A 24585-nucleotide genomic window follows, 5' to 3' on the forward strand; every position below is an offset into this window, starting at 1 on the left:
TTCTACATATGACAGAATGGCTTCCATATGAACCGGTTAAAATTAGTCTCTAATCAAATTAGTTTTAATCATAGAGTAACTTTGAGGATACTAAGAATCCTAAATATTAGATTCAAAATATATAGAATACCTTGAGTCATCCCTAATACAGTGACTTCAGCTACTTTATTTTCAAACAACACTGACTAGCCTATGAAAAAGGGTGTATGATCACCTTGACAGTCTTAAAATTGAAATTCCGCAAAAACATCATCATAGCATAAACAATACTGTCAATATTCAGGAGGGGAGCTTATCTCTAAAAATATCTGTGAACACCTCCTGACAAAGCACTGCTTCACATTCCTCCTTATATTGTTCTTAAAACCTAACTTAATAAGGCCCTGAGATGCAGCATGTAGTCAAATACTAGCTAAATGGATAAATGACCATTAAGAAATGTTTCATGAGCCACTTGAATTAGATTTTTGTGTTTTACTCAGGATGCCAAAGAAATAAATGTGAGTCATATGTGCAACAGACATCTCTAGGCATTAGCAGTGTTCTCATTTAGCAACTCTCAAAGTTATTTCATGGCCTCAGAGAACTAATGTTATTCATGTGCTAAATGTGCAGTTCTCTGCAATGCTACGTCTAACCCTGCTCCTTTATGTCCTACTCAGAAAAGGTCATCGGAATGCAAATCAGGGAGAGGGAATTATGCAAAGAAAATGACACTGATTCATACACACACACACACAAATTCTATACGTATGTGTGTCACATGTACATACATATTACATTACGTATACACTTAAGCACATGTATTTCCATATATGTGATACAGTATAAACCGAACTATCCAAAGTTAGTTCGCAGAAAATCTATGGTGTAGAGACCACCAAAATTCCACTTTCACCACACTCCACACATCTATCATATGGCTTACTCATTTTCATAAGACAGTCAAACATGCCTTATTAAGATTTAATTTAAAAAAAATTTTTAAAGATTTTATTTATTTGACAGAGAGAGAGAGAGCGCGCGCGCAAGCAGGGGGAGGGGCAGAGGGAGCCACTAAGCAAAAAGCCCGATGTGGGACTTGATTCCAGGACCTTGGGATCATGACCTGAGCTAAAGTCAGATGCTTAACCAACTGAGCTACCCCAGCATCCTTTAATTTAAAATTCTTAACATGAAGAGCAAAGTAGAATGTGCCTACTTTCCCATCAGCTGATTTCTCCATCATTTCTAGGATGTGACTCTAGAAGAAGATACCCAATCTTGGTTCAGATTCCCCCAGAAGCATACCTTGAGATAAGGATTGGAGCAAAAGTAGTTTCTTTGGGAACTGAACCCAGAAAATATCAGTAGGGGGAGAGGGAAAGAAATCCGATTAAGCTTGTGATATTAAACCAATTATAACTATGGGCAACTGGAGCTTGTCCCATTGGACACAGTGTAGAACATGTTTCAGAATTATCACAACCAAGGAGTTAGAAAGCTAAGGTATTTATCTAACAATTCCTTATTTATTCATTTACTCAGAGGCAATTTTGACCTGGGGAACCCCGAGACTGGGGAGGTGATGGGGTTGGGGGAGTATGACAAAACAAAAAACAAAAATTCCAGGCAAAGAATATTCATAGAAAATAGCCTAAAGATCATGAACAAATCACTAAATGTATCTGTTGGTATAAACCATCTACCCACTCTTCTATGAAAGAATGCTTTCTCTTCAGCTCCATAGGAATTTAGTCCATGATAACTGAGTCGAATAAGAAAGCTCCTTAGACTCAGTTGCAAAGAGGAAGTTGTGAGCACAAGACAAAAGAGATGACTTTACTTACCGCATATTAATTTAGAATTCTGAAGAAATGTAACAGAAGAACTGAAAATTGCTAATCAGAAGTGAAGAAGGGAACTAACATTTAATGAGCACGTAAACTGTGCTAGATGCTGCTTAACTATTCCTACAAATTCAAGCAAACTTAATGGAAAGAACTTAGGAGTTTCTTGAAGAATCTGAGTCACAAAGAACCAAATTCAAGTGTCATCCCTGTGCTTACAAGATATATTACCAAAAGAAGCATTTAATTTCCCAGAAACTTAGTTTCCTAGTTCCTAAAATACACATACACACACAAACCCCTGCAGACAGACAGACAGACACACACACACACACACACACACCATTAGCGTAGTTAACAAATTAGATTAGCCAGTGCTTAGTGCCAACTAAGTGCTAGTTTTGTACCTTACAGAAATAAGATCATTGAATTTCATAGTGGTCAAATGACTTGCCCAAGGTCACTCAGCTAGTGGAAAATAAGCAAAGGATTGAAGTCTGAGTCACTATTAACCCAAGGATCTTGTCTTCAAAGGACAACAAATGGAACCAAAACTCGATATTACGTTTTCATGAAGCCACAAAATCAGCCAAATGGATGAACAATTTTTTAATGTTTAATGCCTTATTTTAATAGTAAATATGGCCTAGATTTTAAGTTAAACTTGTGCTAGCATAAATTTCTATTATAATGGATATTTTAACTAACTATGTAAAACTTTTTTTTAATAGCAGTGACTTACCTGGGTAGTATTCAACTAATCAAAATTCCTAGTTACTGAAATATATCTGCAGCATCCTTGGAAAAATGAAGGGAATCTCAGTAACAATTAACATCTTGGATACAATATTAAAAAACAAACAATCTTGTCACCACAAGTCCAAAATATATCCTCTGTGAATTCAGTCCATCTCACAATTTCTAGAATGAAGATTTCTATTCTACATAATGATCCCATGGTCCTGAAGTAATAAATATAGATTCCATCCCTATAATCATAATGGTGCATTTGGTAAGTCATTTAACCAGGCTACTACAGTTTATCTAAACATCAACTAACTTTACTATTTATTTAGATATCCATTTCCTTCTCTTCAGTCATCCAGAACGCTTACTTTCCAAGCATACTGGTAAACTGGCATTTGTTCTTTTAACTCGTAACAAACACATGTGTTTTGCCTTAAAAAAGAGGCTGCATTGAAATATTACCCTCTGAGAAACATCCATGCCCCTTTAAATTATTATGAAACCAAAGAAGAAGTCTAAAATTTATGCCCAAGATAAAAGCCTGTGTGTGTAGAGACAGGAGTTGGTATTGGGAGCTGAAATGGTGAGGAAGAAAAGGAGAATATTTCCCAGTGCTGAATCGGGATGAGATTTTTTGAATAGGACCAATAATGGATCTACTTTGTAATGAAAATAGAACATTAGTACCAAACTGAACTTCAGGGAAATATTTCAATTGAGTTAAGAGCCTAGTTAGTATACATAGCTCATTTAAAAACAAAAACATATGACATGTGATACATGAAATGACTATTCCAGAAAATACTAAATTCAATGAAACATAAAATGTGCCTTTTAAATAATGAATCAGATAACTGGAGGAATTTCAGAAGTTCAACTAGGTAAGGCAGTGATGCTCTGGATAATACACATGAACAATATTTTGCTAGTAATAAACATTTTCGCTCTCAAACTTAGTTTTAATCTTGTGACATACATACTAGTTAGGTTAAAAATATATGAACTACCAAAAGGTTGGGTCATGCTCTACAAACACCATTACTAACTACAGTCACAGTTACCTGTTCAAAGTTGAGTATTTTCAGTTGACGTCATTTTCCCTAACTACCTGTTACATATTTAAACCAATTGTCTGTCTGTAACTCCAAATGTTTAAAGAGCATAAAATTTCCAGTAGCAGGTGAACACGTTAACAAGAAAACACTGACAAGGAGTAAGCAAACGGGTGCAAGAGATTTTAAGTTTCTTATGTGCTTTTTCAATCAACTTGGATACATTTTTCCAATTTGAGGAACACCTTAAGGGAAAAAAATGAAAATTCCATGGCACTAACACTGCGTGCCATTTGGATGTATTGTACCTCTAGCAGCCGCCTTATACACACCGTAGGAAAGCGCAGAGAGACAAAAGAGTAAGTACCCAATAAATGCAATAAATGCTTTGCAAGGATCAGAAAGTGAAAAGGAAGAGCTCCTTGTCCATGGCAATTGCTCTATGCAGTCAAAATGGAGAGACAAATCAAAGAGTCCCTCTCACTCCCTCCCCCAGTCTCGGGCTCCCTTTTTCTTCTCCCCTGTTCCCCTTCAGCCTCCCTCATCTCTGTCTCGTTCTCAGCCGTGCTGCCGGAGCAAGACTGCACCGCACCACTCACCTGTCGTCGTTTTGCCATCCCTGGTCCCCTAGCAGCAAATCCCGAAACCTGTACCTAGGAGGCAGAGGAGGCACTTCGCTCTCCAAATCAACCATCCTTCCTCAAAGAGTGGGAAACATAAAACACGAATGGAGAAGAGGAGGGAGAGAGAAAGAAAATTCTGCGGAATAGAGGGAGAGGACTAACAAGATGTGGGGGGCCACAGAGGGACGGGGAAGGGGAAGGGGCTCGGGAGGGGGAGGGGTCGGCTCCGTGCCGGAAGCTGAGGCTGAAAGGGGGCTGGCGCCTCTCTCCAGAGGGTGTGATGGGGATGATGCAAACCGAGCCCAGGAGCAAAAGTCTGGCTCTGACAAGAATCTACGCTGCCAAGGAACCGCCCCCAGGCTCGGCACCGCCTCTGGTCCCCAGGACTCGGGGGAGGCGGGAACGCAAAAGTTACTTCGCGGAAAAAAAAAAAAAAAAAAAAGGGAAGAAAGAAAGAAAACCCGAACACGAACGGTGCCTAGAAAGAGGGGAGGAGGCGTGCGAGCCGCGCGCTGGGGAAGCACTTTCCTAAAAGGCAGGTCGAGGAGCCTCCTCCGAGGGCGATCCCGACCGCGGGTCCCCGCGCGGGCGTGCACGCGGCACAGCCCCGAGCGGGCGCGAGGGGGACCGTGGGTTTGGCCCCAGCTGCGGCCAACCCGGCTCTACCCGCCAGAGCCTTCGCAACTGCCGCCGGGGGCTGAGCCAATGAGACTCCCCCTCATTAGCATAACACCATGACGGCATGGAGGTGCCGTGGGGACAGCCAATGGGGGCGAGCCTAATTAGCGGATTCCCGGGGGCGGGGGCCGCAGGGTGTCGGGAGTGTTCCCAGGTGCCCCTCGCGCCTTCGCTGGGCTAGCCTTCCGCTCGGGTAAGCGGGGTGGGGAGCGCACCAACGTGGAGAGGGAATCCCCGCTCCCAGCTTCAGGAAAGCACCCCCCCCCTTTTTTTTTTTTCTTTTTTTCTCACAGTCTGAAAGAAAGGAAGGTGTTTCCCAGATTCTGGGTAAGAATGAAGGGGCCACTTTAGGCCGTTAAAGAGAAACATTTAGATGAGGGCTAGGAAACCACATCGAAACGCCTGGAGGTTTATCACCAGCAGTGGCAATTATATTACTGTTGCTGCTGCTGCTAGTAGCGCTGTGGGATTCCAGGTGGCGCGGCCTTAGCCTTCGGAGTTCCCCCTTAGTGTCCCAGACAGCCAGAGGAAGAAGTGAATCCAAGAGTCTAGAGTAGATTTTTCCGTATCAGCCGCTGCTTATAAGACCCTGCGGTACAAGCCTTAGCTATGTTTGCGCGGATTGTCTCCTGCCAAGCACTGATTTCATCAGGGTATACGCAGTCCCTCAGTACTTAGCCACCTGGGAGGCACGGGGCCTGAGGACTCAGAGACTTGACCACCCGTCCCCCAGGCTCTCAGGAATCTCATACTTTGCTTGGAGGAACAAGTTTAGAAACGTAGTGATACCTGATAGGAGACAAGGTTACCAAACTTCAGATAAAGAGATGTGGAAGTCCCCGTGAGACAACACACTTAATTCATGGAGAGGTCAAGGAAGACCTTGAAAGTGAACCAAACCTTCTATATTCATTTGCAACCTCTGTAAGGCAAGGGAAGAAAGAAGTAAAGGGGGTGGGGACAATAGTAAGAGCAGGGGCTAAGTGATTTAAAAAAAAAAAAAAAAAGTTTGGTTTATTCAGGAGACAGGGGTTAATTTGGTTTGGCTAATTCTCAGTGACGTCATGTAGTGGAGGGTTTAGACACAAAGCTGGAAATGCAAGAAGAAATCAGCAGAAAGATAGTATCAGATAAAATAGGATGAGTACCTAAACATGAAGAATCATAATAGAAATAGTCATACCCTGCGTCTCTATCTTCCAAATCCCACCCATCTCAAATGACATATCCTTTATTAGATTTCCTGATTCTTCCAGCTAATGATGATGCCTTTCTTCCTTTGAACACTTCCTACCCCTGTGAGTATTTTGCTTTTAGTACTTACTGTAGTCTATCTCCTCCCTCTGCCTGTGGCTTATCTTTCTAGCGCAGTACCTTCAAAACAGCAAAATCTCAGAAGATCTATGTAGAGATGCATTAAAAGCTTTTAAACCTAGAAAATTAATATTTTTTCACATTTGCTGTAGCTCCAGAATTATGTATTTGTTTATGTTTCTTTGGCATGGACTTTGGTAATCACTTTGCCAAATGAGAATGTTATATCACTGCATTGTTAGTTTGGGCGTGGGAGGAGAAAATATCTGGTTTATATTCTGGAGCTTATTATCTGCTGTTATGATAATTCTATGAAGTTTATTTTTTTAATATCCCAGGTTAATTTTTTTTTATTTTAATAGTCTGCCTTTAGACATTTGGCATAAACCTATAATATTTAGTATCAGTAACAGACTCAAAAAAAGGGGGGCACTAAAAAAGAAAAAATTAGCTATTGAATGTTAGATTCCTGAGAAGCTGGATGTTAGAGTAAAGCAATAATATTCTACTTTAAAAAGAGCTATGCACCCTTATTTTATTGTTACAGACTTAATTATTTGGCTTCCAAATGCCCAGATAACAGTTGAGGAGAAAGCAAATGTATTAAAAAGAAAAAAAAAATTAAAGAAATAAGTAAAAGCCTGCTCAGCTAATAGTGTTATAGCCCAGCTGTTAAGGATACAAATGGTACAAGGTATCCTGATGTGCCAAGCCAAACTGGTTGGAGACTACTGCAGTAATGATACACTGATGTTCTGTGTGCTTTCACATTGTCACAGTGAAGAATCTTACACTTCTAAATTAAAGAAAATTCTAAAAATAATGCAATATAAAAAAACTATCCTGATTCTTAAAATAAAGCAATATTTGAGCACTGAAACTTAAATTTATAATTGAAAGATCCCCTTGCTGTCCTTTATATTTCCTTTTCATTTTTCTTTAAGCAGACTTTTTATTTTTTGTCATTAATTTTGACTTTAAGTCTCCCACCTGTCTTTCTACACTTTTATTCTGTTTTTTTTTCATGTCATGTCATGTCATCTCCTGCTGTTAAAATATATTTTCCTCTCTCACTCTTTTTATCTTGGTTTCCTTTTTCCACTGTGTTCTTTTAATATCCCATTTCATAGACTCTTTTTCTCTCTGTGTGTATGAAAGCTTTCATTCTACCATAACATGACATTCGATTTTTAGAAACAATTTTCAAACGTGGTTCTGCACATCACAATTTTGCACCTTACTCAATGGTGTTCTTAAGTCCCTTAATGAACAGCTGGTGTCGATCAGAACAATGGACTAGTTTGGTCCCACATGAACAAAAGAGTACTCACACATGAACAAAAGAGTGCTCACCAAAAATCTGATTTATTATGCTGATGGAATAGAAAATATCAAGAATGAGGATTAGGAAGAAGATTGATTCTCTAGATTTAATTTTTATTCTAAAGAATACTTTTGAGAGTATCTTCCAGTCTCTTTTTTCAGTAGGAAAAAAAATTCTTAATTTTTTATTTCTGTACTTTGATGATTATGCCAATATTTAAATATAAAAAAGATTCATTCCCACGAGTGAAGAACGATTTTATTAACAAAAATAATTTTTTGATAATTATCTTGTGAATAATGAGTATAGTTAGGATCATAAAATATGATGAATTTTTTTTTGTTTTTTGTTTTTGGTTTTTTACATACTTCATAGTTGCTTCATCTGTGGAGGCAGAAAAAGCATATTCCACATCTATTCTGATAGCATCCTTTAGCTACGTAACATCTCAGTGTGTAGAAGACATATGTTCGATTTTTTTTAACAAATATTTATTAAGTAGTTACTATGATTTGAACTTCTCATGGTCTAACAGGTGAGAGGAGGAGGAGTACGTATGAGAGGATAGACCATCCAATAGCCACACTAGAATGTGAGAGCCCCCGGTAGTAATTAGCACTCCCTGCTCTCTTACTAAGGAGCACATACAAACTTCTAATTCTGGTTTTGGAAAATCAGGGAAATCTCTCAGAAGGAGCTGATGTCTATATTAATGGATGAAAAAAATGAGTGAGAGAGGAAGGTGGAGGCAGAAGCAACGGCAAATATTATAGGTACAAATAATTAATATAAGAAAGCAAATATTGTATGTACAAATAATTAACATAAAAAAGCCTGGCTGTCTCTGTCAGAAGAGCATGTGACTCTTGATCTCTGGGGGTCATGAGTTCAAGCCTAAGATTGGCTATAGAGATTACTTAAATAAACAAACAAACAAAAAGAAAACTCAAAAAAAAAAAAAAAAAAGAAAGAAAGAAAGAAAGAAAAACAAAACAATGGCATACCCTAGCGAGTGCTGAAGTATCATGTAGTGGGATTTCTAGGTGGGTGCCTACATAAGGAGAGAGCAGAAAGGGAGGGAGAAAAATCAGCAGGAAGATTGCCAACCATTTACTAAGAACCACATCTGAAGGGGTCTTGCATACCATGCCCACAAAGTTTGGGTTTTAACTGAACACGATGAATCTTTTGAAGATTTTAAGTAGGTAAGTGACAAGGATCACAGGGTAGCTGTGATTTAATTGACTGGTGAGGAGGACAAGAGTAGAAGAAGGGAGACCATTTATGACCGATACAGTATTTTTTTTTCCAATTTATTTATTTTCAGAAAAACAGTATTCATTATTTTTTCACCACACCCAGTGCTCCATGCAAGCTGTGCCCTCTATAATACCCACCACCTGGTACCCCAACCTCCCACCCCCCCGCCACTTCAAACTGACCTATACAGTATTTTAGGTGAGCATTTCCAGTTGTCTGAAATGAGGCAGTGGTTACAATGCAGATGGAAAGTAGAGGACAGATCTATAGGAAATTAAGAAGACAGTATTGACAGGACTTGTTAATTGAGAGACTGAAAGTTAATGGAGAGTGAAGAATCAATGATACTCTCTGGACTCTGAGGATGAGTAAATAGATGACAAGCAGTACTGTTGGGTAAGATGGGAATAGAGAAATAGGTCTGAGTAAGCAAATTATTACACTTTAAGCCATCAGCAAAACATCAAATGGAGAAGTCCAGAAAGTTTGGATATGTGAGTCTTAAGACCAGGAGCAAATTTTTCTCCAGAAATATCAAATTAGGGAGCATCAATATAAAGGAGGCTGTTCCAACAGAGGAAAGATAAATTCACCTGACCCTTAGTACTGTGAGCAGAGTCATGCAGAGGTGGAACCCACAAAGGTGCCCAAGGAGAAGGGATGGATTAGGGAGGTGGGCACAATGCCAAAGGGAATTCAGTTTCTATTGCCAGAGTATAGAGAGACATATGTTTCTCTATTTTCTTGATTAGTTTTATTCTGTGACCCTTGATTCAAGCTCAAATAGATTCTGTCTACAAGAAGAAAAATGTAACAAATCCTGTCCTATATTCTAAGCATGTCCAGCTACATGAGCAGAATCATTTTTAGTTCAGTAACTTTAAAAAAAAGAAGCAATAGAGAGAAAATGAAAAGGCAGAATACCATACTCAATTCACAAATTCCACCTGAAAAAAAGCACAGGTAACCTGTATAAGAAAAGGCCATTTGGAGAATTCATAAGAAGCTATGCCAATACTTAACATTATTTACCCAATACTTCTCTTGTCATTTGTCATTCTAGATGGGAAACTTGGCTGAGAGGTAAAATGTGTATGCAAAACTTACAATGGAAACCTGTCAGGAGACAGGTGACATTTTATCGTATTAATAATGAAATCTTCTGTGATCTTCTTCCTTGCTTTCTTCCCTCTTCTCATAGCTTCCTCCAAATACACATCTTACTCAATGTCATTCTTATCAGTAATACACATTTCCATTTATCTGCTTCTAAACACTCTTCACTTGACCGAATTTTTTGGACGGAAAATATAGAGACAGAGGGAGAACTATTTAGTGCCAAATGTGCTTCAATAACTTTGATGCATGTTCTTCTACCATAATCCAGGAATAACACCCACATTATTCTTCTACATATTATACACACACGCACACGCACACGCACACACACCCACATTTAGGGAGGAAAAACATCCAGCAGTTTGGGAAAACTCCAGTTTTCATCTTGGATCATTATGTTGGTAGGATCCCAAACCTTGCTTATTGATAGAGGAATCACCTTGCTCATGCTCATCCCTCCTAGCCCTTTAGCAGGCTAGGAGATGACCCTTGTCATCTCCTAGCCTGCTAAAGTAAGGAATGACAACTACCACTTTACTTTTTTCACAGTAGTTGTCAATCAGTAGATGACTATCTAGTAAGGAAATGAGAAGCTACATATATGAATGGATGAGGTCATAGTTTTGTCAAACATCAGAGCTTGAAATATTTGAAAATGAATAGTTACAGTGTAAGTAACTACTATGTGTCATATATTAGGTCAGGACTTTGCAACAATTCTGAAAATTAGATAACACTGTCCAATTTAAAAGAAGGGAAAACAGGTTGAGATGTTATCACGTAGCTCTAAGGTGCCAGGCCATGATTCAAAACATTGATTTTGTGACTTCCAAGTGCATAAGCTTCCCAGTATAGCTGAGAGAGAAGGTCTTTGGTCAATACCAGTAGATATTTATGTTTACTAATTGGTAATCTAAATAATGAAATAGAATTCAAAAAACTGCCCTATTAATTCCCTACTGATCCACTTTGCTCCAGCCTCAATTACCTTCTTTTCCACCTGAGGGACTTCCCATCACTTGTGCCCTAATCTTTTTCTTCCCTTCTTCCCGCAACTGCCTCATAATTTCTTCCTCACTTCTTCACAGAAAACTTTCCTACTCACCCAACACAAAGAAGCCACCTAGTCACTCTCTGTTATATCAAACTGCTCTATCATCAATTTCAACTATCTCTTTAAAATAGTAACAGTATCCAACTTTACTGTGTTTATTTCTTTGCTTTATGTTTTCCTTGCTCCTCCATTCCCAACACTATGTCTGCTCCATAAGGGTAAGGACCCTTTTGGTCTTCCCAGCAAGAGTAGTGTCTAATGTAATAGTATGGACTTGAAAACATAGTTTGCTCAGTGATGAAAAACAAGAAAGGAAAGGAAGGAAGGGCAAAAAGGTGGGGGGCAGGAGGAGAAATTTGAGATTTGCTCAAGTAATTACCTAGATTTTTCCATTCCAATCTGGGAAAATTGCATTGTGCATTTAGACATTGTTTTTAAATGATCATACATGTATGCATGTGCACATATCATACTAAACTAAGTAAGGCATGAAGATTTAAATAACATTTGTCAGAGCCTTATATTGAGATATAATAGATTCTTTCTCATTCAGGATTTGATTTGAGAAATCCAGTAATGTTTTCATGAAAGAAAAAACGCATATTAGGTATGGTCATAGTAATTGAAATGGTTTTTCTTGCATTAAAATACGGTCATTAGACTTTATTGATTCCTCTGATTTAGAAATTTAATTTGTAAGGAGAAAAACTTTAGGTGATTCTGTATTATTTCTATAATGTATCAACAACTTATAAAATTACTATCTATTCATTCCAGTATTTAAAATGACCATAGACTCATTAGTTTAAAATGTATAATAATTTGACAGCATTTTATATTAACAACTAGGTAGATATTCTTCTCATTTTGAAGATGATTAAACAGAGGCAAAAAAAAAAAAGCTAAAGTAAGTCACTCAGCAGCCATTTCAGTATAAGTGATATGGAAGTCCAATTTTCCTGATTAATATACAATGTCCCTAGGCCACAAGCTAACAGTAGTTTTCATTGCAAATACCGTGATGGTGTAAACACAGTATATAGCAACAAGTCAAAAAAGAAAACTTACACAGTTTTTTTATTCACAACAGCTTTAGATACATTGAGGTTACTGGTAAGATCCTTGACATTCATATATTTTATTTACCTATATATGTTGTAAATATTAATTATATTACCTTTATATACCAAATTTGGATTTTTACTTATTTTCATATAGCTCCACTTCAAAATATTGAATGGTGACTCTGTGTTCATTATCATCTTAATTTGTACGGTTTGAGTGTAACAAATTATAAAAAACATGAGCATTTACTATTCCTTTTTCTATTATACAAAAATAATGAAATTTTTAAAAGTGTAAATAAGGATACTAATGACAAGATGTTAGATATTCATACTTTGAGATTGAAAAAAAGTGGAAATTGAGAGGCATGGCCATAATCAGCAGCTGTTTACAACATGTGTTGGAGAGGATGTGGAGAAAGGGGAACCCTCTTACACTGTTGGTGGGAATGCAAGTTGGTGCAGCCTCTTTGGAGAACAGTGTGGAGATTCCTCAAGAAGTTAAAAATAGAACTTCCCTATGACCCTGCAATTGCACTCCTGGGTATTTACCCCAAAGATACAGATGTCGTGAAAAGAAGGGCCATCTGTACCCCAATGTTTATAGCAGCAATGGCCACGGCCGCCAAACTATGGAATGAACCAAGATGCCCTTCAATGGACGAATGGATAAGGAAGATGTGGTCCATATACACTATGGAGTATTATGTCTCCATCAGAAAGGATGAATACCCAACTTTTGTAGCAACATGGATGGGACTGGAAGAGATTATGCTGAGTGAAATAAGTCAAGCAGAGAGAGTCAATTATCATATGGTTTCACTTATTTGTGGAGCATAACAAATAGCATGGAGGACAAGGGGCGTTAGAGAGGAGTAGGGAATTTGGGTAAATTGGAAGGGGAGGTGAACCATGAGAGATTATGGACCCTGAAAAACAGTCTGAGGGGTTTGAAGTGGCGGTGGGGTGGGAGGTTGGGGTATCAGGTGGTGGGTATTGGAGAGGGCACGGCTTGCATGGAGCACTGGGTGTGGTGAAAAAATAATGAATACTGTTTTTCTGAAAATAAATAAATTAATTAAAAAAATAAAAAGTGTAAATATGGATACTAATGACAAGATGTTAGATATTCATACTTCGAGATTGAAAAAAGTGGAAATTGAGAGGCATGGCCATAATCAGCAGCTGTTTAGCTCACTTGAGCTATTTTCAGTATTTAGGAAAAGAACAAAATTACAGAATATGAGATACATCATTGAAGCTAAAGATAAATGATTGAAGAGGTAGACATGTAAAGGTACATTATTCACGATTTCACCTTTTTTTCTTTAGCTTTCTGAGATCGGACTGCTTCATTTTACATGTTGTATGTATCATTGAAGGTAATGAGCTAATATGTATCTTATTTTCAGTGAAAATCCTTCCTTTTCAGCCTTAGATCACTCTAACCTGAAGGGTATAAAAGTTGTAGACTACCTTTTAGACACACACACCCACACACATTAATTCTTAGTAAATCCTAATTCTTAGTAAATCCTTTGCTGCAATTTAGGCTCTGAATTCCAGAAGTGGGTAGAACTTGACTTAAAACCTTCCCTTACTCTTTGCTTCCCCTTACACCTAGCCCATTGCTTCCCAATCCATCCATCCGAAAGTAGTACTCTTTGTGATCACATACACAAGTTCTGAATGTAGCCTGCTTGGATTTAGATCCTGACCCTGGCATTTATTTGCTGCTTGACCTTGAGCAATTTATTCACTGTGCTTCAGTTTCCCCTTCTACATAATGGAATAATTAGAGTGCTTATTTTTGGAGGATCAAGTCCATTAATACATCTAAATATTTTAGAATGGTGTTCACCACATAATTTGTCATTTTTATTACATGTGTTTTTCAAAATGTAGGCATCCACACATTTAGAAGTCTTTTTTTTAATATAAACTCATTGTTGCTGTTTAGCAACTAATAAATTTAATTATGCTTTTCAAATTGCACACAACTGGTTGAACAGCTTTGATTACCTTTTAAGAGATAAACTAAAGTATGTATCCCCAGAGCAATCGAAACAACATAAATGTACTAAAGTTACATGGAAGAAAACCTGGCTGTTCAGTGATTCTTCTGAACTCCCAGGGAAATAATAAATATGGATAATCAGAAAAGTACCTTAAATATTCCCTAGTTAGAAGCCAGATCATGTAGGCATTTAAAATTAAAACAAGCATCTTGAATTATATTCACATGCAAAGCAGAAAAAAAATATGCACCATATTGAGTTCAGATGCAAGAATCTGAACATGTGCTACAGAGCTAAATGAGTAATGCAATTTTTACACTGGGTCCACGCAAACTTTGCAGTTGCAGAAAATAAGGATATGGCGAAAAGCAATCTGGAAATGTCATAACCAAATCAATAATTAAGAGGGACATTCTTCACCTCCTACTCAAATATCAATACAAATATATTGAAATATGGATTAATATGCAGGAATACAATATACGATATTAAAGACCATTAAGGGACGCCTGGGTGGCGCAGTTGGTTGGACGACTGCCTTCAGCTCAGGGCGTGATCCTGGAGTCCCGGGATCGAGTCCCACATCAGGCTCCCAGCTCCATGGGGAGTCTGCTTCGCTCTCTGACCTTCTCCTCGCTCATGCTCTCTCTCACTGTCTCTCTCAAATAAATAAATAAAATCTTTAAAAAAAAAAAAAAAAAAAAAAAAAAAAAAATAAAGACCATTAAGACTAACATTTTTAACAAGGCATTCACTCAGATTTAGGAAACATAAACAAGAAACAACTCTAATTTGTCCTCTAGTCTTTTTGCCTACAAGCCTACGAGCTTCACTTGGACTTCAGCCCTGGGAAAATCACCCAGTTGCAAACTGTGGTGCAGAAAAGCTGAATGCATCAGATGTTAATGACCAGACAGCCAAAAGTGAGTTTTTCACCCAATTTCCTTTATCTTTAATAGATTATTTTCCTAGGAGTTAACTACTAAATTGTATAAGACTATGATTTCTCTGTGGCTTATCTATTTTACCCAAGCAACACTTCAAAAATAATATATCCATAGTTTAATATACTAGAACATGGATCAAATGGAATCAAGATTGTGGGAATAATAAATTCAAAAATCTTTGCTTTTTATTTTCCCCACAAATTGTTCCTTCTTTCCCATTATTCTCCAGTGTTTAAAGCTCTTGCTAAGGATCAGCTCCCTGATAAACCCAATCACAGAAGAAGGACTGATGTCAGGTTTCTAGGTGAAGCGCAGTCACTTAGAGCAAACTAGAAGGTAGGTCATTTATTTATGCTGAGTCATGTGCAAGCTAATAAGTAGGAATGCATCAAGTAGGAGAGAAAATATAAATCTTCAAATCATCACTAAATAGTAATAAAGAGATCCATGTTAGAGATACTGCAGAAGCCGGTGGATCCTGAAGGAAGAACCAAGTCAACCAGTCAAGTCAAAAGTGAAATGTTGAGTATCCTATACAGGGGGGAGATCCTAGAAACAACAGTAAGGGTTATAAGAATAACATTAAGTGAATATGATATGTCCAAATTAGTAGATTTTTAATTCTCAGAAAAGGAGATGTTGACACTATTAATGAAATATCCTGCTTTATTACCTACCATGTTCTTGATTATTAGTAACAGAATAACTCATCTACAATGCCTTTTAAAAACTAAAGAACTCTATTATCTCACATATGGAAACAAATCAGAGGAAGAGCCTCTTTAGCCAAGACTTGACATAGTAATATGATGTCACAAAAAGACTCGGTTCCTCTACATTTAATCACCCTGACTTCATGTTTCTCCCTGTGATTTAAGTGGGTGGTGGAAGCTCTGAGGCCCAGTTCATTCACTTTCCCCAGAAACAACAGCATCTTTAAACCTAGGATTCCCTACAAAACTTGGAGCTACCAGGGTAAATATCCTGGGTTGTTGGTTTTCCGATCTGCAACTAAAGAATAAAGATCCCTGAAATAGACCATTCTTATGGTCTGTTCTTTCCCCTAATCCCTCTCAAAACAAAACAGATCAGACTTCAGTGACGGTGCACATGCTTTGATTTGGGTGGGATTCTACCACCCATTCTCACATACTCACATAGACATTATCAAAGTTGGGTCAAGCAGTTTGGACAATAGGAAAGCAGAATCTTTCATGTCTGGATATTGGGAACAAGAAATTCTCTTTCTGATGGGGTATCTAACTTGGAAAAATGTGTGTTTTTCATATGAATGACTTGAAAATAATCAACATTTTGCAGCAGCACAGGACAAAGATAGCACCACTCCAAGAATACCCAGTCACAAGAATCAATAAATTCTCTTTTTACTTAAGATAGTTTCAACTGAGTTCCTATCACTTGTACCTGAAAAAAATTACTAATAAATATATTTGCATTACTTATGGCAACCTCCTCAACGGTGCTATGAATACTTACTAGTTATTTTTGCCCCAATATCAGAATGATTTCCTAATAAAACTAAGTGATATAATAGCTTTACATTTTGTTTTTCAGCAAATTCCACTGCTCTTTGTATTTTAATTTCCAAATTCTTGGCATGTACTATCCGACATTCAGGTCCCAAATTTTGCATTATGCAGTAATTACACACTCTCCACAAAGCATCAGACCACCTGATCCCACAGAAAAATGAAATACATTTCATAATAATAACAAGCTTTAAAAGATAAGCAACTAGAAAAATTTTTACTGATTAGTTTTATCCAACTTCAGTAAACTAAGCATTCTTCCCTTCTATAATTTTGTCCATTTTCTCCTGAATGGCAGCTGAAACAACAAACAAATATAAAAAAATGAAGGCTGTTATGTCTTCAGTGGGACTCAGAGGAAGTCACAGCCCAAGTCACAATCTCTAAATAGAAATTAAAAAATATATATATTGGGACCAAATGGCAGAAGGTGTCAGGAGCAAGTACAGAGTTCTAGAGATACTTTAAGTAGTGCAGAGTTCCCTCAAACTAGAGGAGACAGCCCTGAGGCATCAAGGAACTTACTTGGAAGATGTGAGTGGTATACAGGTGCCCAAAAGCAAGGCTGCTGAGGGAGGGAAGGCTGAATAAGAAGCTCCATAGATATATTACTGTTTCAGAAAGCAAACAAGAAGAGTGTCATCTTGGTGATAGCTAATCAAAGCCAAGCAAAAATAAATAGCTGCTAAATACATCATAGACACTGGGAGCATAGGGCTTTCCTGTGAAAACTCTGAAGCCTTTCTGCTCAACAGACATGAGAAATGTAAATAATGAGAGGAGACTTTCCTCAGTGAGATGACAAAATGGGGATGGCGAAAGTGTGTCCTAAACTTCTGATGCTTCGGCCTTCACCTCTCACTCTTAATTAATTTCAGCAAATGTCTGAACCAGGTATATATGCCATATTTAAAATCAGTAAAAATCAGAAAGAAATGGCATACACATAGATTAAAAAAAAATAATGAGTAGGACAAGAGCAATCCAAGAACAGAAAAGTTTATAAAGGAAATACCCCTAGAAGAAAGTTACCATGAATCAAAAGATTAGAATCTAATTAACCAAGTCTTCTTGAGTTCAAATGAATTGAAGAAAACATGAAGAAAAAAATTAGTAAGACTAGAGATGTGAAATAAGATCACAGACTCAGAAAAAAAAAGTGAGATAAAACAAGTATAGAAATCAAATCAACATTAGAAGCAGTTTATACATATATACATACACATTGTATTCTATATTTTGGGACATAAGAACAAACTTTAAAGAATCAAATACAAGTTGAATAAAGACTAAATAAAACACAGATCACATCATATATATTGAAGAGAAAAGAAGTATACTATATGCATAATTGTTGTTACTAAATATGAGAACAGAACACAGTAATACATGAACATGCAGCACATATTTAAAAATACAAAGGTATTTCCATAAGCATACTTTCCTGTAAAGAAAAAACTGCTTTATTTATACATTAAAAAGGTATACTTGCATTCTAGGAAAAGTTGGTCAAGAACAATAAAATTAAGAAAAGTACTGGAAGAAGCTGAATAAATAGATAAGTTATCAACGTTGATAAAAGAGTTCATCAACATTGCTTGTAAAATAGACATACAAAATCTTTTCTAAGGGAAGGACACCTAGTTAAAATTAACAGAACAATCACATTGGAAAAAATCCTGACATTACAATATCTAAAATCAATGAGGGTTAACTTAGAATATGTAAATAATGTATAAGGCATTATAAGAAATGCCTTCATATTAGCAACAAAAGGTTTGACTTCTCAAGAAAACAAAAAAGGCTAATAAGTTATGAAGTATAAGAAGTGTTTGCATATAGTATAACTGGAGAAATGCAAATTAAAACAATAGTGAGAGAAGGATGTAAAAAACTTCATGTACTGTATGGGAATATGGACTGGTGTAGCTGTCCCAGACAACATCTTTTAGTATGAATTATATTTGGCATACATAAGTTTTTTGGGCTGGCAACATAGCTCCAGAAGTTTTCACAATAACTCACAAGGAGACAGTACAAAGAGGTACATTATGTCCCCAGTGGGGTAGCAGGAAGCTGGAGCAATATAGGTGGTAACCATCACTGAGGGAACAGACAAGTTACCTGTGATAGGTGCACATTATGGAAAACTCCACAGCAATACATATAGAAACATGGACACTGCAATATAATGCTGAGTAAAAAAACTAAGCACTAATGTGAGGTCTACAGAGAAAAAATGTATACAAAAAATGTGAAATACATATTTTGGAAGAAATGGCCCAAATAAATGTTTGCCTGTCAAATATTTTAACGTATTTGGCAATTGGGAGGCAGGAAAGAAATAGGAGGGGGGTAAGTAAAGAAAATGAAATAAGGAAAGCGACTTTGAGCTAGTGAGTACGATTACCTCCGCTGCTTCCGAAGGTATCTTACTACAAAATATGTGTTAAAATGATGAATAATTAGTAAGAAAGAAATAATAATAATTAGTAAAAAGAAATATTTTAAAATATTGAATTTCAAAGGTGGAAGAAGAATTGTACAAAGATAATGTTCTATTCAGCAGTGGTGATTTTGTTCAGTAGTAGTTCTTCATATATATGTTAAAAATAATTATGTGTGTTAAATGTTGAATAAAAAATTAGAGCAGAATGGAAAAATTGATATATCTTTGTATATTAATATAGAAAAAAGCTGTTAAATAGTATAAAACTGCTAAATGATTTCTCTCAAACTGCACTGCATTATCACTACAAACCTACTAAAAATTACTAAAATGAAAACATTATAACTACAAACCCACTAAAAATTACTGAAATGAAGACAACATTGAGTACTGAGAAGGGCATAGAGAAACCAGAACTTATTTATTTTTGATAAGAATGAACCTTGGTATCTATCACTTCTTTAGATAACTCTTTCACAGGATCTACTAAATCTAAACACATGCATACCCTACAATTTAACAATTCCATTCCTAGGTCTGTGCTTAAAATATTTATATACATGTGCGCCAGAAGACGTGATGTATAACAATGCCCATAGAAACGCTATTTGTAATGGTCTTCTCCCCAAAGCCCAAATACCTATTAATGGTTGAATGGATTAAAAAAACCGTGGTTCAGTCACACAATAAAATATGAGACAGCGGTGAAAAGCAACAAAGTACAACTAGCCACAACAGTGAGGATGAATTTAACAAATACAAAGTTCAGTGAAAGAAGCCATAAAAGAATAGTGTATGACACCATTTATATAGTACACACAAACACTCTTGATAGTAGACATCAGGAGAGCGAAGAGGGACTTCAGGGATGCTGGTAGTTTTTTTGTTTAAAGGTTTCATGGGCCCTGTGTGGTTGTGATTCATCTTCATTTGTATGTAAAACTTCAATTAAAAGTTTTTTCCAAAGACACTTTGCTAAATAGGCTTACCTCACTAACCTAAGGTTAAAAAAAAAAATTATCGTGAAAATATGAGAATGAGTCAAAATTTAAACATCGTTTTCACAGAAGTACAATCATGAATACTTTCAGGCATGGGAATTTAGTCTACTTTCAAATTGCTCACAAAATTTAACTCAAATATGATTGTTGAAAATATACATGCCTCTTTTCACTTGTTATTACACTCTGTAAACAACTGCTTTTCTTGATAAAAACTATATAAATTTTATGTTACCTTCCATCTTTCTTTGTATATGTGAAATTTTATTTACCAAAGCAAAATAAGCAATACTTTTTACCTGTTAGAAGTCAGGAAAATGGTCACTTCTTGGGGAAGGAACATGCATGGAGCATGGAACCTCCAGCAAGCTTGTATTGTGATGTTTTTATCCATATACTGTTCATATTGGTGTATCCACATTTATAAATTTAATTCGCTTTGGACATAAATGCACATTTTCTGGATCTGTGCTATAATTCAATAAATATTTATTTTTTTTAAAGAATAGAAAAACAAGTCTTGGGGAGGAGATTGGTGGAAGATGTAAAGACTTTGGATTTTCCACATCTCTGAGCAATGTGATTTATTAAAACAGCAGATTTATTTTCACTTAAAAAGGTAAATAAAATTAGATTTAAATTGGCTTAAAAAATTAAAAGCATCTTGGGCCCCCTGAGTGGCTCAGCCAATTAAGCATCTGCTTTTGGCTCAGGTCATGATCCCTGGTTCCTGGGATCTAGTCTTCTCCCTCTGTCTGCCCCTCATCCTGCTTGTGTTCTCTCTCTCACTGTCTCTTTCTCAAATAAATAAATAAAATCTTAAAAAAAAATTAAAAGCATCTTATGGGCATCCAAGGGACAAATCATGCAAAAAAGAAAAATATGAATGACATTAGGCATTTGCACAGAATCCTATGTTAAAAATGAGTGAAATATTTATGAAGTACGTATGAAAAAGAAGCGTGACTCAAGACTTTTTATATTCAGTTAAGTTGACATTTTAGTATAAAAGAAATAAATTCATGAATATGCAAGAAACCATGGAATAGAGTCCAAAAGCCTGTCTTAAAATTTTGATTATGAAATGCAAGGGATAAAAAAGATGAATCAAAATTAAGATCTCAATAACTGAGAAGCTACAGTTGGAAAGCACTGGTGGTAAAAAAAGAAACCCACTTGGACATAAAACTAAGATTTGAAGAAAATGGAAAAATTAGTTATGAAATTCAGTATAAATCTTAGAACCATAGAATAAATGTTAAATCTAACAAAATCAGGGAGGGGATGAGGAAGCACACTTCAGGATTTTTATATGAAATACATGCATGGAACCTGCTTTGGACAATGAAATGAGAGTTGAAGTGATTTGTGTGATCTCTAGGCAGAAGCTTTCAGAATTATATACAATTAGCTAGACAGCTTTCCCTCTGTACTGGTGACTAGCGGCATTCCAGATGGCCTAGATCTTGAGGTAAGAACAAGATATACTGTAGTCAGTCCATGAGTTGCCCATTAAGAACATACAACATGAGTGAGAAATAGTATAGACAAATATAATGTAGTTATATAAAACTATTATAAAACAATATTTATTTAATCTTTTTGTATTTTTATACATTCTAAATACAAATATATTTTGTATATGCTTGTATTTTGCATATATGTATTTTTATATATAAAAACAATTAGAAATACCATTGTAAGCCATTAAAATTCGATGTTTATTTTTTACCATCACTTTATCTAACTATTGGGGCATTTGGAACTATCTGAAATTTTCCATGGCATAGAATAGACTTCTGGAACATTGCAGAATTAAATGAAAATACACTGTCTCTTACAAAAACAAACAACCAAAAAAAAACAAATAAACCATCAGTATTTTCACATTATCAAGAAAATATGAGCTGAGGGACACCTGAGTGGTTCAGTTGTTGTTTAATTGTCTGTCTTCAGCTCAGGTCATGATCCCAAGGTCCTGGGATTGAGCCCTGCATTGGGCTCCTTGCTGAGTAAGGAGCCTGCTGCTCCCTCTACCTGCTACTCCCCCTGCTTGTCCTCTCTTTCTCTCTTTCTGACACATAAATAAATAAAATCTTTTTTAAAAAAAGAAAGAAAATATCAGTTGACTATCAAAGATCATCAAACACACATAGAATCTTGCTTTCAGGAATGAGTGAGCAAAACCCAAAACCAAAAAATTGATAATTATATGGACTTTAAAAATTGAAATTATCAGTTACATAATATAAAATGAATATTTAAGTCTGAATAACATAGAATGCAGCATGTATATAAGAGAAATAGTGTATATATGGAGAAGGTATCATATATCTCTAACCTGAGTCCCATCAAGAGAACATATAAAAAGCAAAAGAATATGTGAAGCGATCAAGACAGAATTTTTCAGAACAAATGGAAAACAGATAGGAAGCAGGGAATGCAGAATAAAATAAAAATCCACACCTAGACATATATTAATAAAATATAAGAACACCAAAGACAAAAAGAAAATCTTAAAGCTAACTGGGTTAAACTTTACAGTGAAAAGACAGAGTTTTAAATTGAACTGAAACAAAATTCCATTACGCTGCAAACATTAACAGAGTAAAAGAGCATCTGTGCATAATGACAAAATGTTCACTTAACAATTTTTTGTAAGTTTTAATTATTTAAATTAATTTTAATTATTTAAATTATTTTTATTATTTATTTATTATTAATTATTATTATAAATTATTATTATTATTTTAATTATTTAAATAAATTAAATTATTTATTATTATAAATTATTGTTATTGTTTATTATTTATCTATTTACTATTTATTATTTATTATTATTATAAATTATTATTATTTTATTTTAATTATTTTAATTATTTTAAATTATTTAAATCATTACCTAAAAACAGAGGAGGGAAGAAGAAGGGAAAGGAAAACGCAGGGAGAGATAGAAAAGAAAGTGAAATAAGAGATCTGCAAGGGGAGATTGACAAAGGTATCATCATTTATGAAAAGTGATAATGTGTCATGTTGTAAAAGTATTTTTAAAACTTACAAATTGGGACTCCTGGGTGGCTCAGTTGATTAAACGTCTGTTTTCCACTCAAGTCATGATTCCAGGATCCTACATTAGGTTTCCTCTCAGTGGGGAGCTTCTTCTCCCTCTGCCTGCTGCTCCCCCTGCTTGTACTCTCTCTCACACTATCTCTCTGAAAAATAAATAAAATCTTTAAAAATTAATAAAAAAATAAAACTTACAAATACTTGCTGTCATAGGGATTTCAATGTCTTATGACAGTGCCTTAAGATAACAATAACCAAGATGACTAATGTAAAACTGCATTTGGAAATACAAAAACAAACACATACAACCCCTGGATCACAGAATAAATCACCATTAAAAATTAGAAGTACATAGAAATTTAGAAAAATGGAAATACTAGGTATCATAATTCAGAGTGTTGGGTTGAAGCAAAACAGAGTCTAATATTCTTACATTTTAAAAAATAGTATAAAAGTTAATAAACTAAAAATTCATTAGGTATCTTATAGAATTAAAAGTAGAATGATAATAAATCCAATAGAAGTAAGAGGTAAATAATATAGATAACAAGATAATGAAGTTGGGAAAACAGGGATGAATAGGTTAAAAGTTAATTTCTTTGAAATAACTAATAAAATGAATAAACCTCTGATAGGATTAAGGAGAACTAAAAGAGAGCAACAGAATTAAACAATATTAAGAATAAAGAAGTGCATCTAAATAATGCTATGACTTGAATTTGAGGCAGACATAATATAGTCCATGATGCCATTTCTTTGAATTTCTTCAAAAAATTGTTCCCAACATGGTAGCTTGAGTGATACCTTGGACTTTGACTTTGTTCAAGGTCAACCTGTTGTTCAGTTGTACTACAAGGGCTCATGATGTGATATAAACAATTTTTTCAGAAGAGTCATTTTTTAAAAAGTCATTATTGTTATAGAATCTGAACATCCCCTGAGAGTTAATACTGTTCTAAGATTTGTTCAGCCCGTTGAAGATTTGTCATTAGCATGACTTGGTTTTCTCTTCAAAGGCACTCTTACATCAGCATGAGAACAATAATGGCCACTCTTTTATCTAAGCCTTGAAGTGGCTTCCATTGCCTGGTCAGGGCTGTAAAAGTTGTAAATAACTGAAGATATTGTGTCTGCTTGCACGAATTATTCTGTGAGAACACCTAATACTGTTTCTTCTAGTCTAAAACATGGTGTCATTGCACAAGCTGGGCAAGCATCCCTTAGTGCATGGCCATTCCTAGTCACTATTCCTCTGACTTTTTATAAGTGAGGGACAGGGATCACCAACAATTATATTCAGATAAAACGCTCGTACATTTGAGCAGTGGAAACATTCATGTCAACAAAATTAAGAACTCTCTGCTTCAATGAGTCATACTTCTACCTTTATAAGAAGAAAAAGTGGGACAAATTGAAAAAATCAGTGATTTCTTGAACCCAAAAAAGACCTGGGTTTGCAGGCAAACCACCACCCCAACATCCATTGAGAG

At 35.9% G+C, this 24585-nt stretch overlaps 1 protein-coding gene across 9 annotated transcripts in view; it reads right to left on the bottom strand.

Moving 5' to 3' along the window:
* KCNT2 (potassium sodium-activated channel subfamily T member 2) overlaps positions 1–4807 on the bottom strand; it is a 363831-nt gene extending 359024 nt beyond the window's left edge. For all 9 annotated transcript variants that reach the window (XM_044266873.1, XM_044266869.1, XM_044266868.1 and 6 more), the window contains exon 1: positions 4228–4807. In XM_044266873.1, the coding sequence (XP_044122808.1) occupies positions 4228–4322 (95 nt within the window). In that variant the 5' untranslated portion in view covers positions 4323–4807. The remainder of the gene's footprint in view (positions 1–4227) is intronic.
* Between the last annotated feature and the right edge of the window lie 19778 nt (positions 4808–24585).

This window comes from Neovison vison, chromosome 10 (genome assembly GCF_020171115.1).
Source record: "Neovison vison isolate M4711 chromosome 10, ASM_NN_V1, whole genome shotgun sequence".
Lineage (NCBI taxonomy): Eukaryota > Metazoa > Chordata > Mammalia > Carnivora > Mustelidae > Neogale > Neogale vison.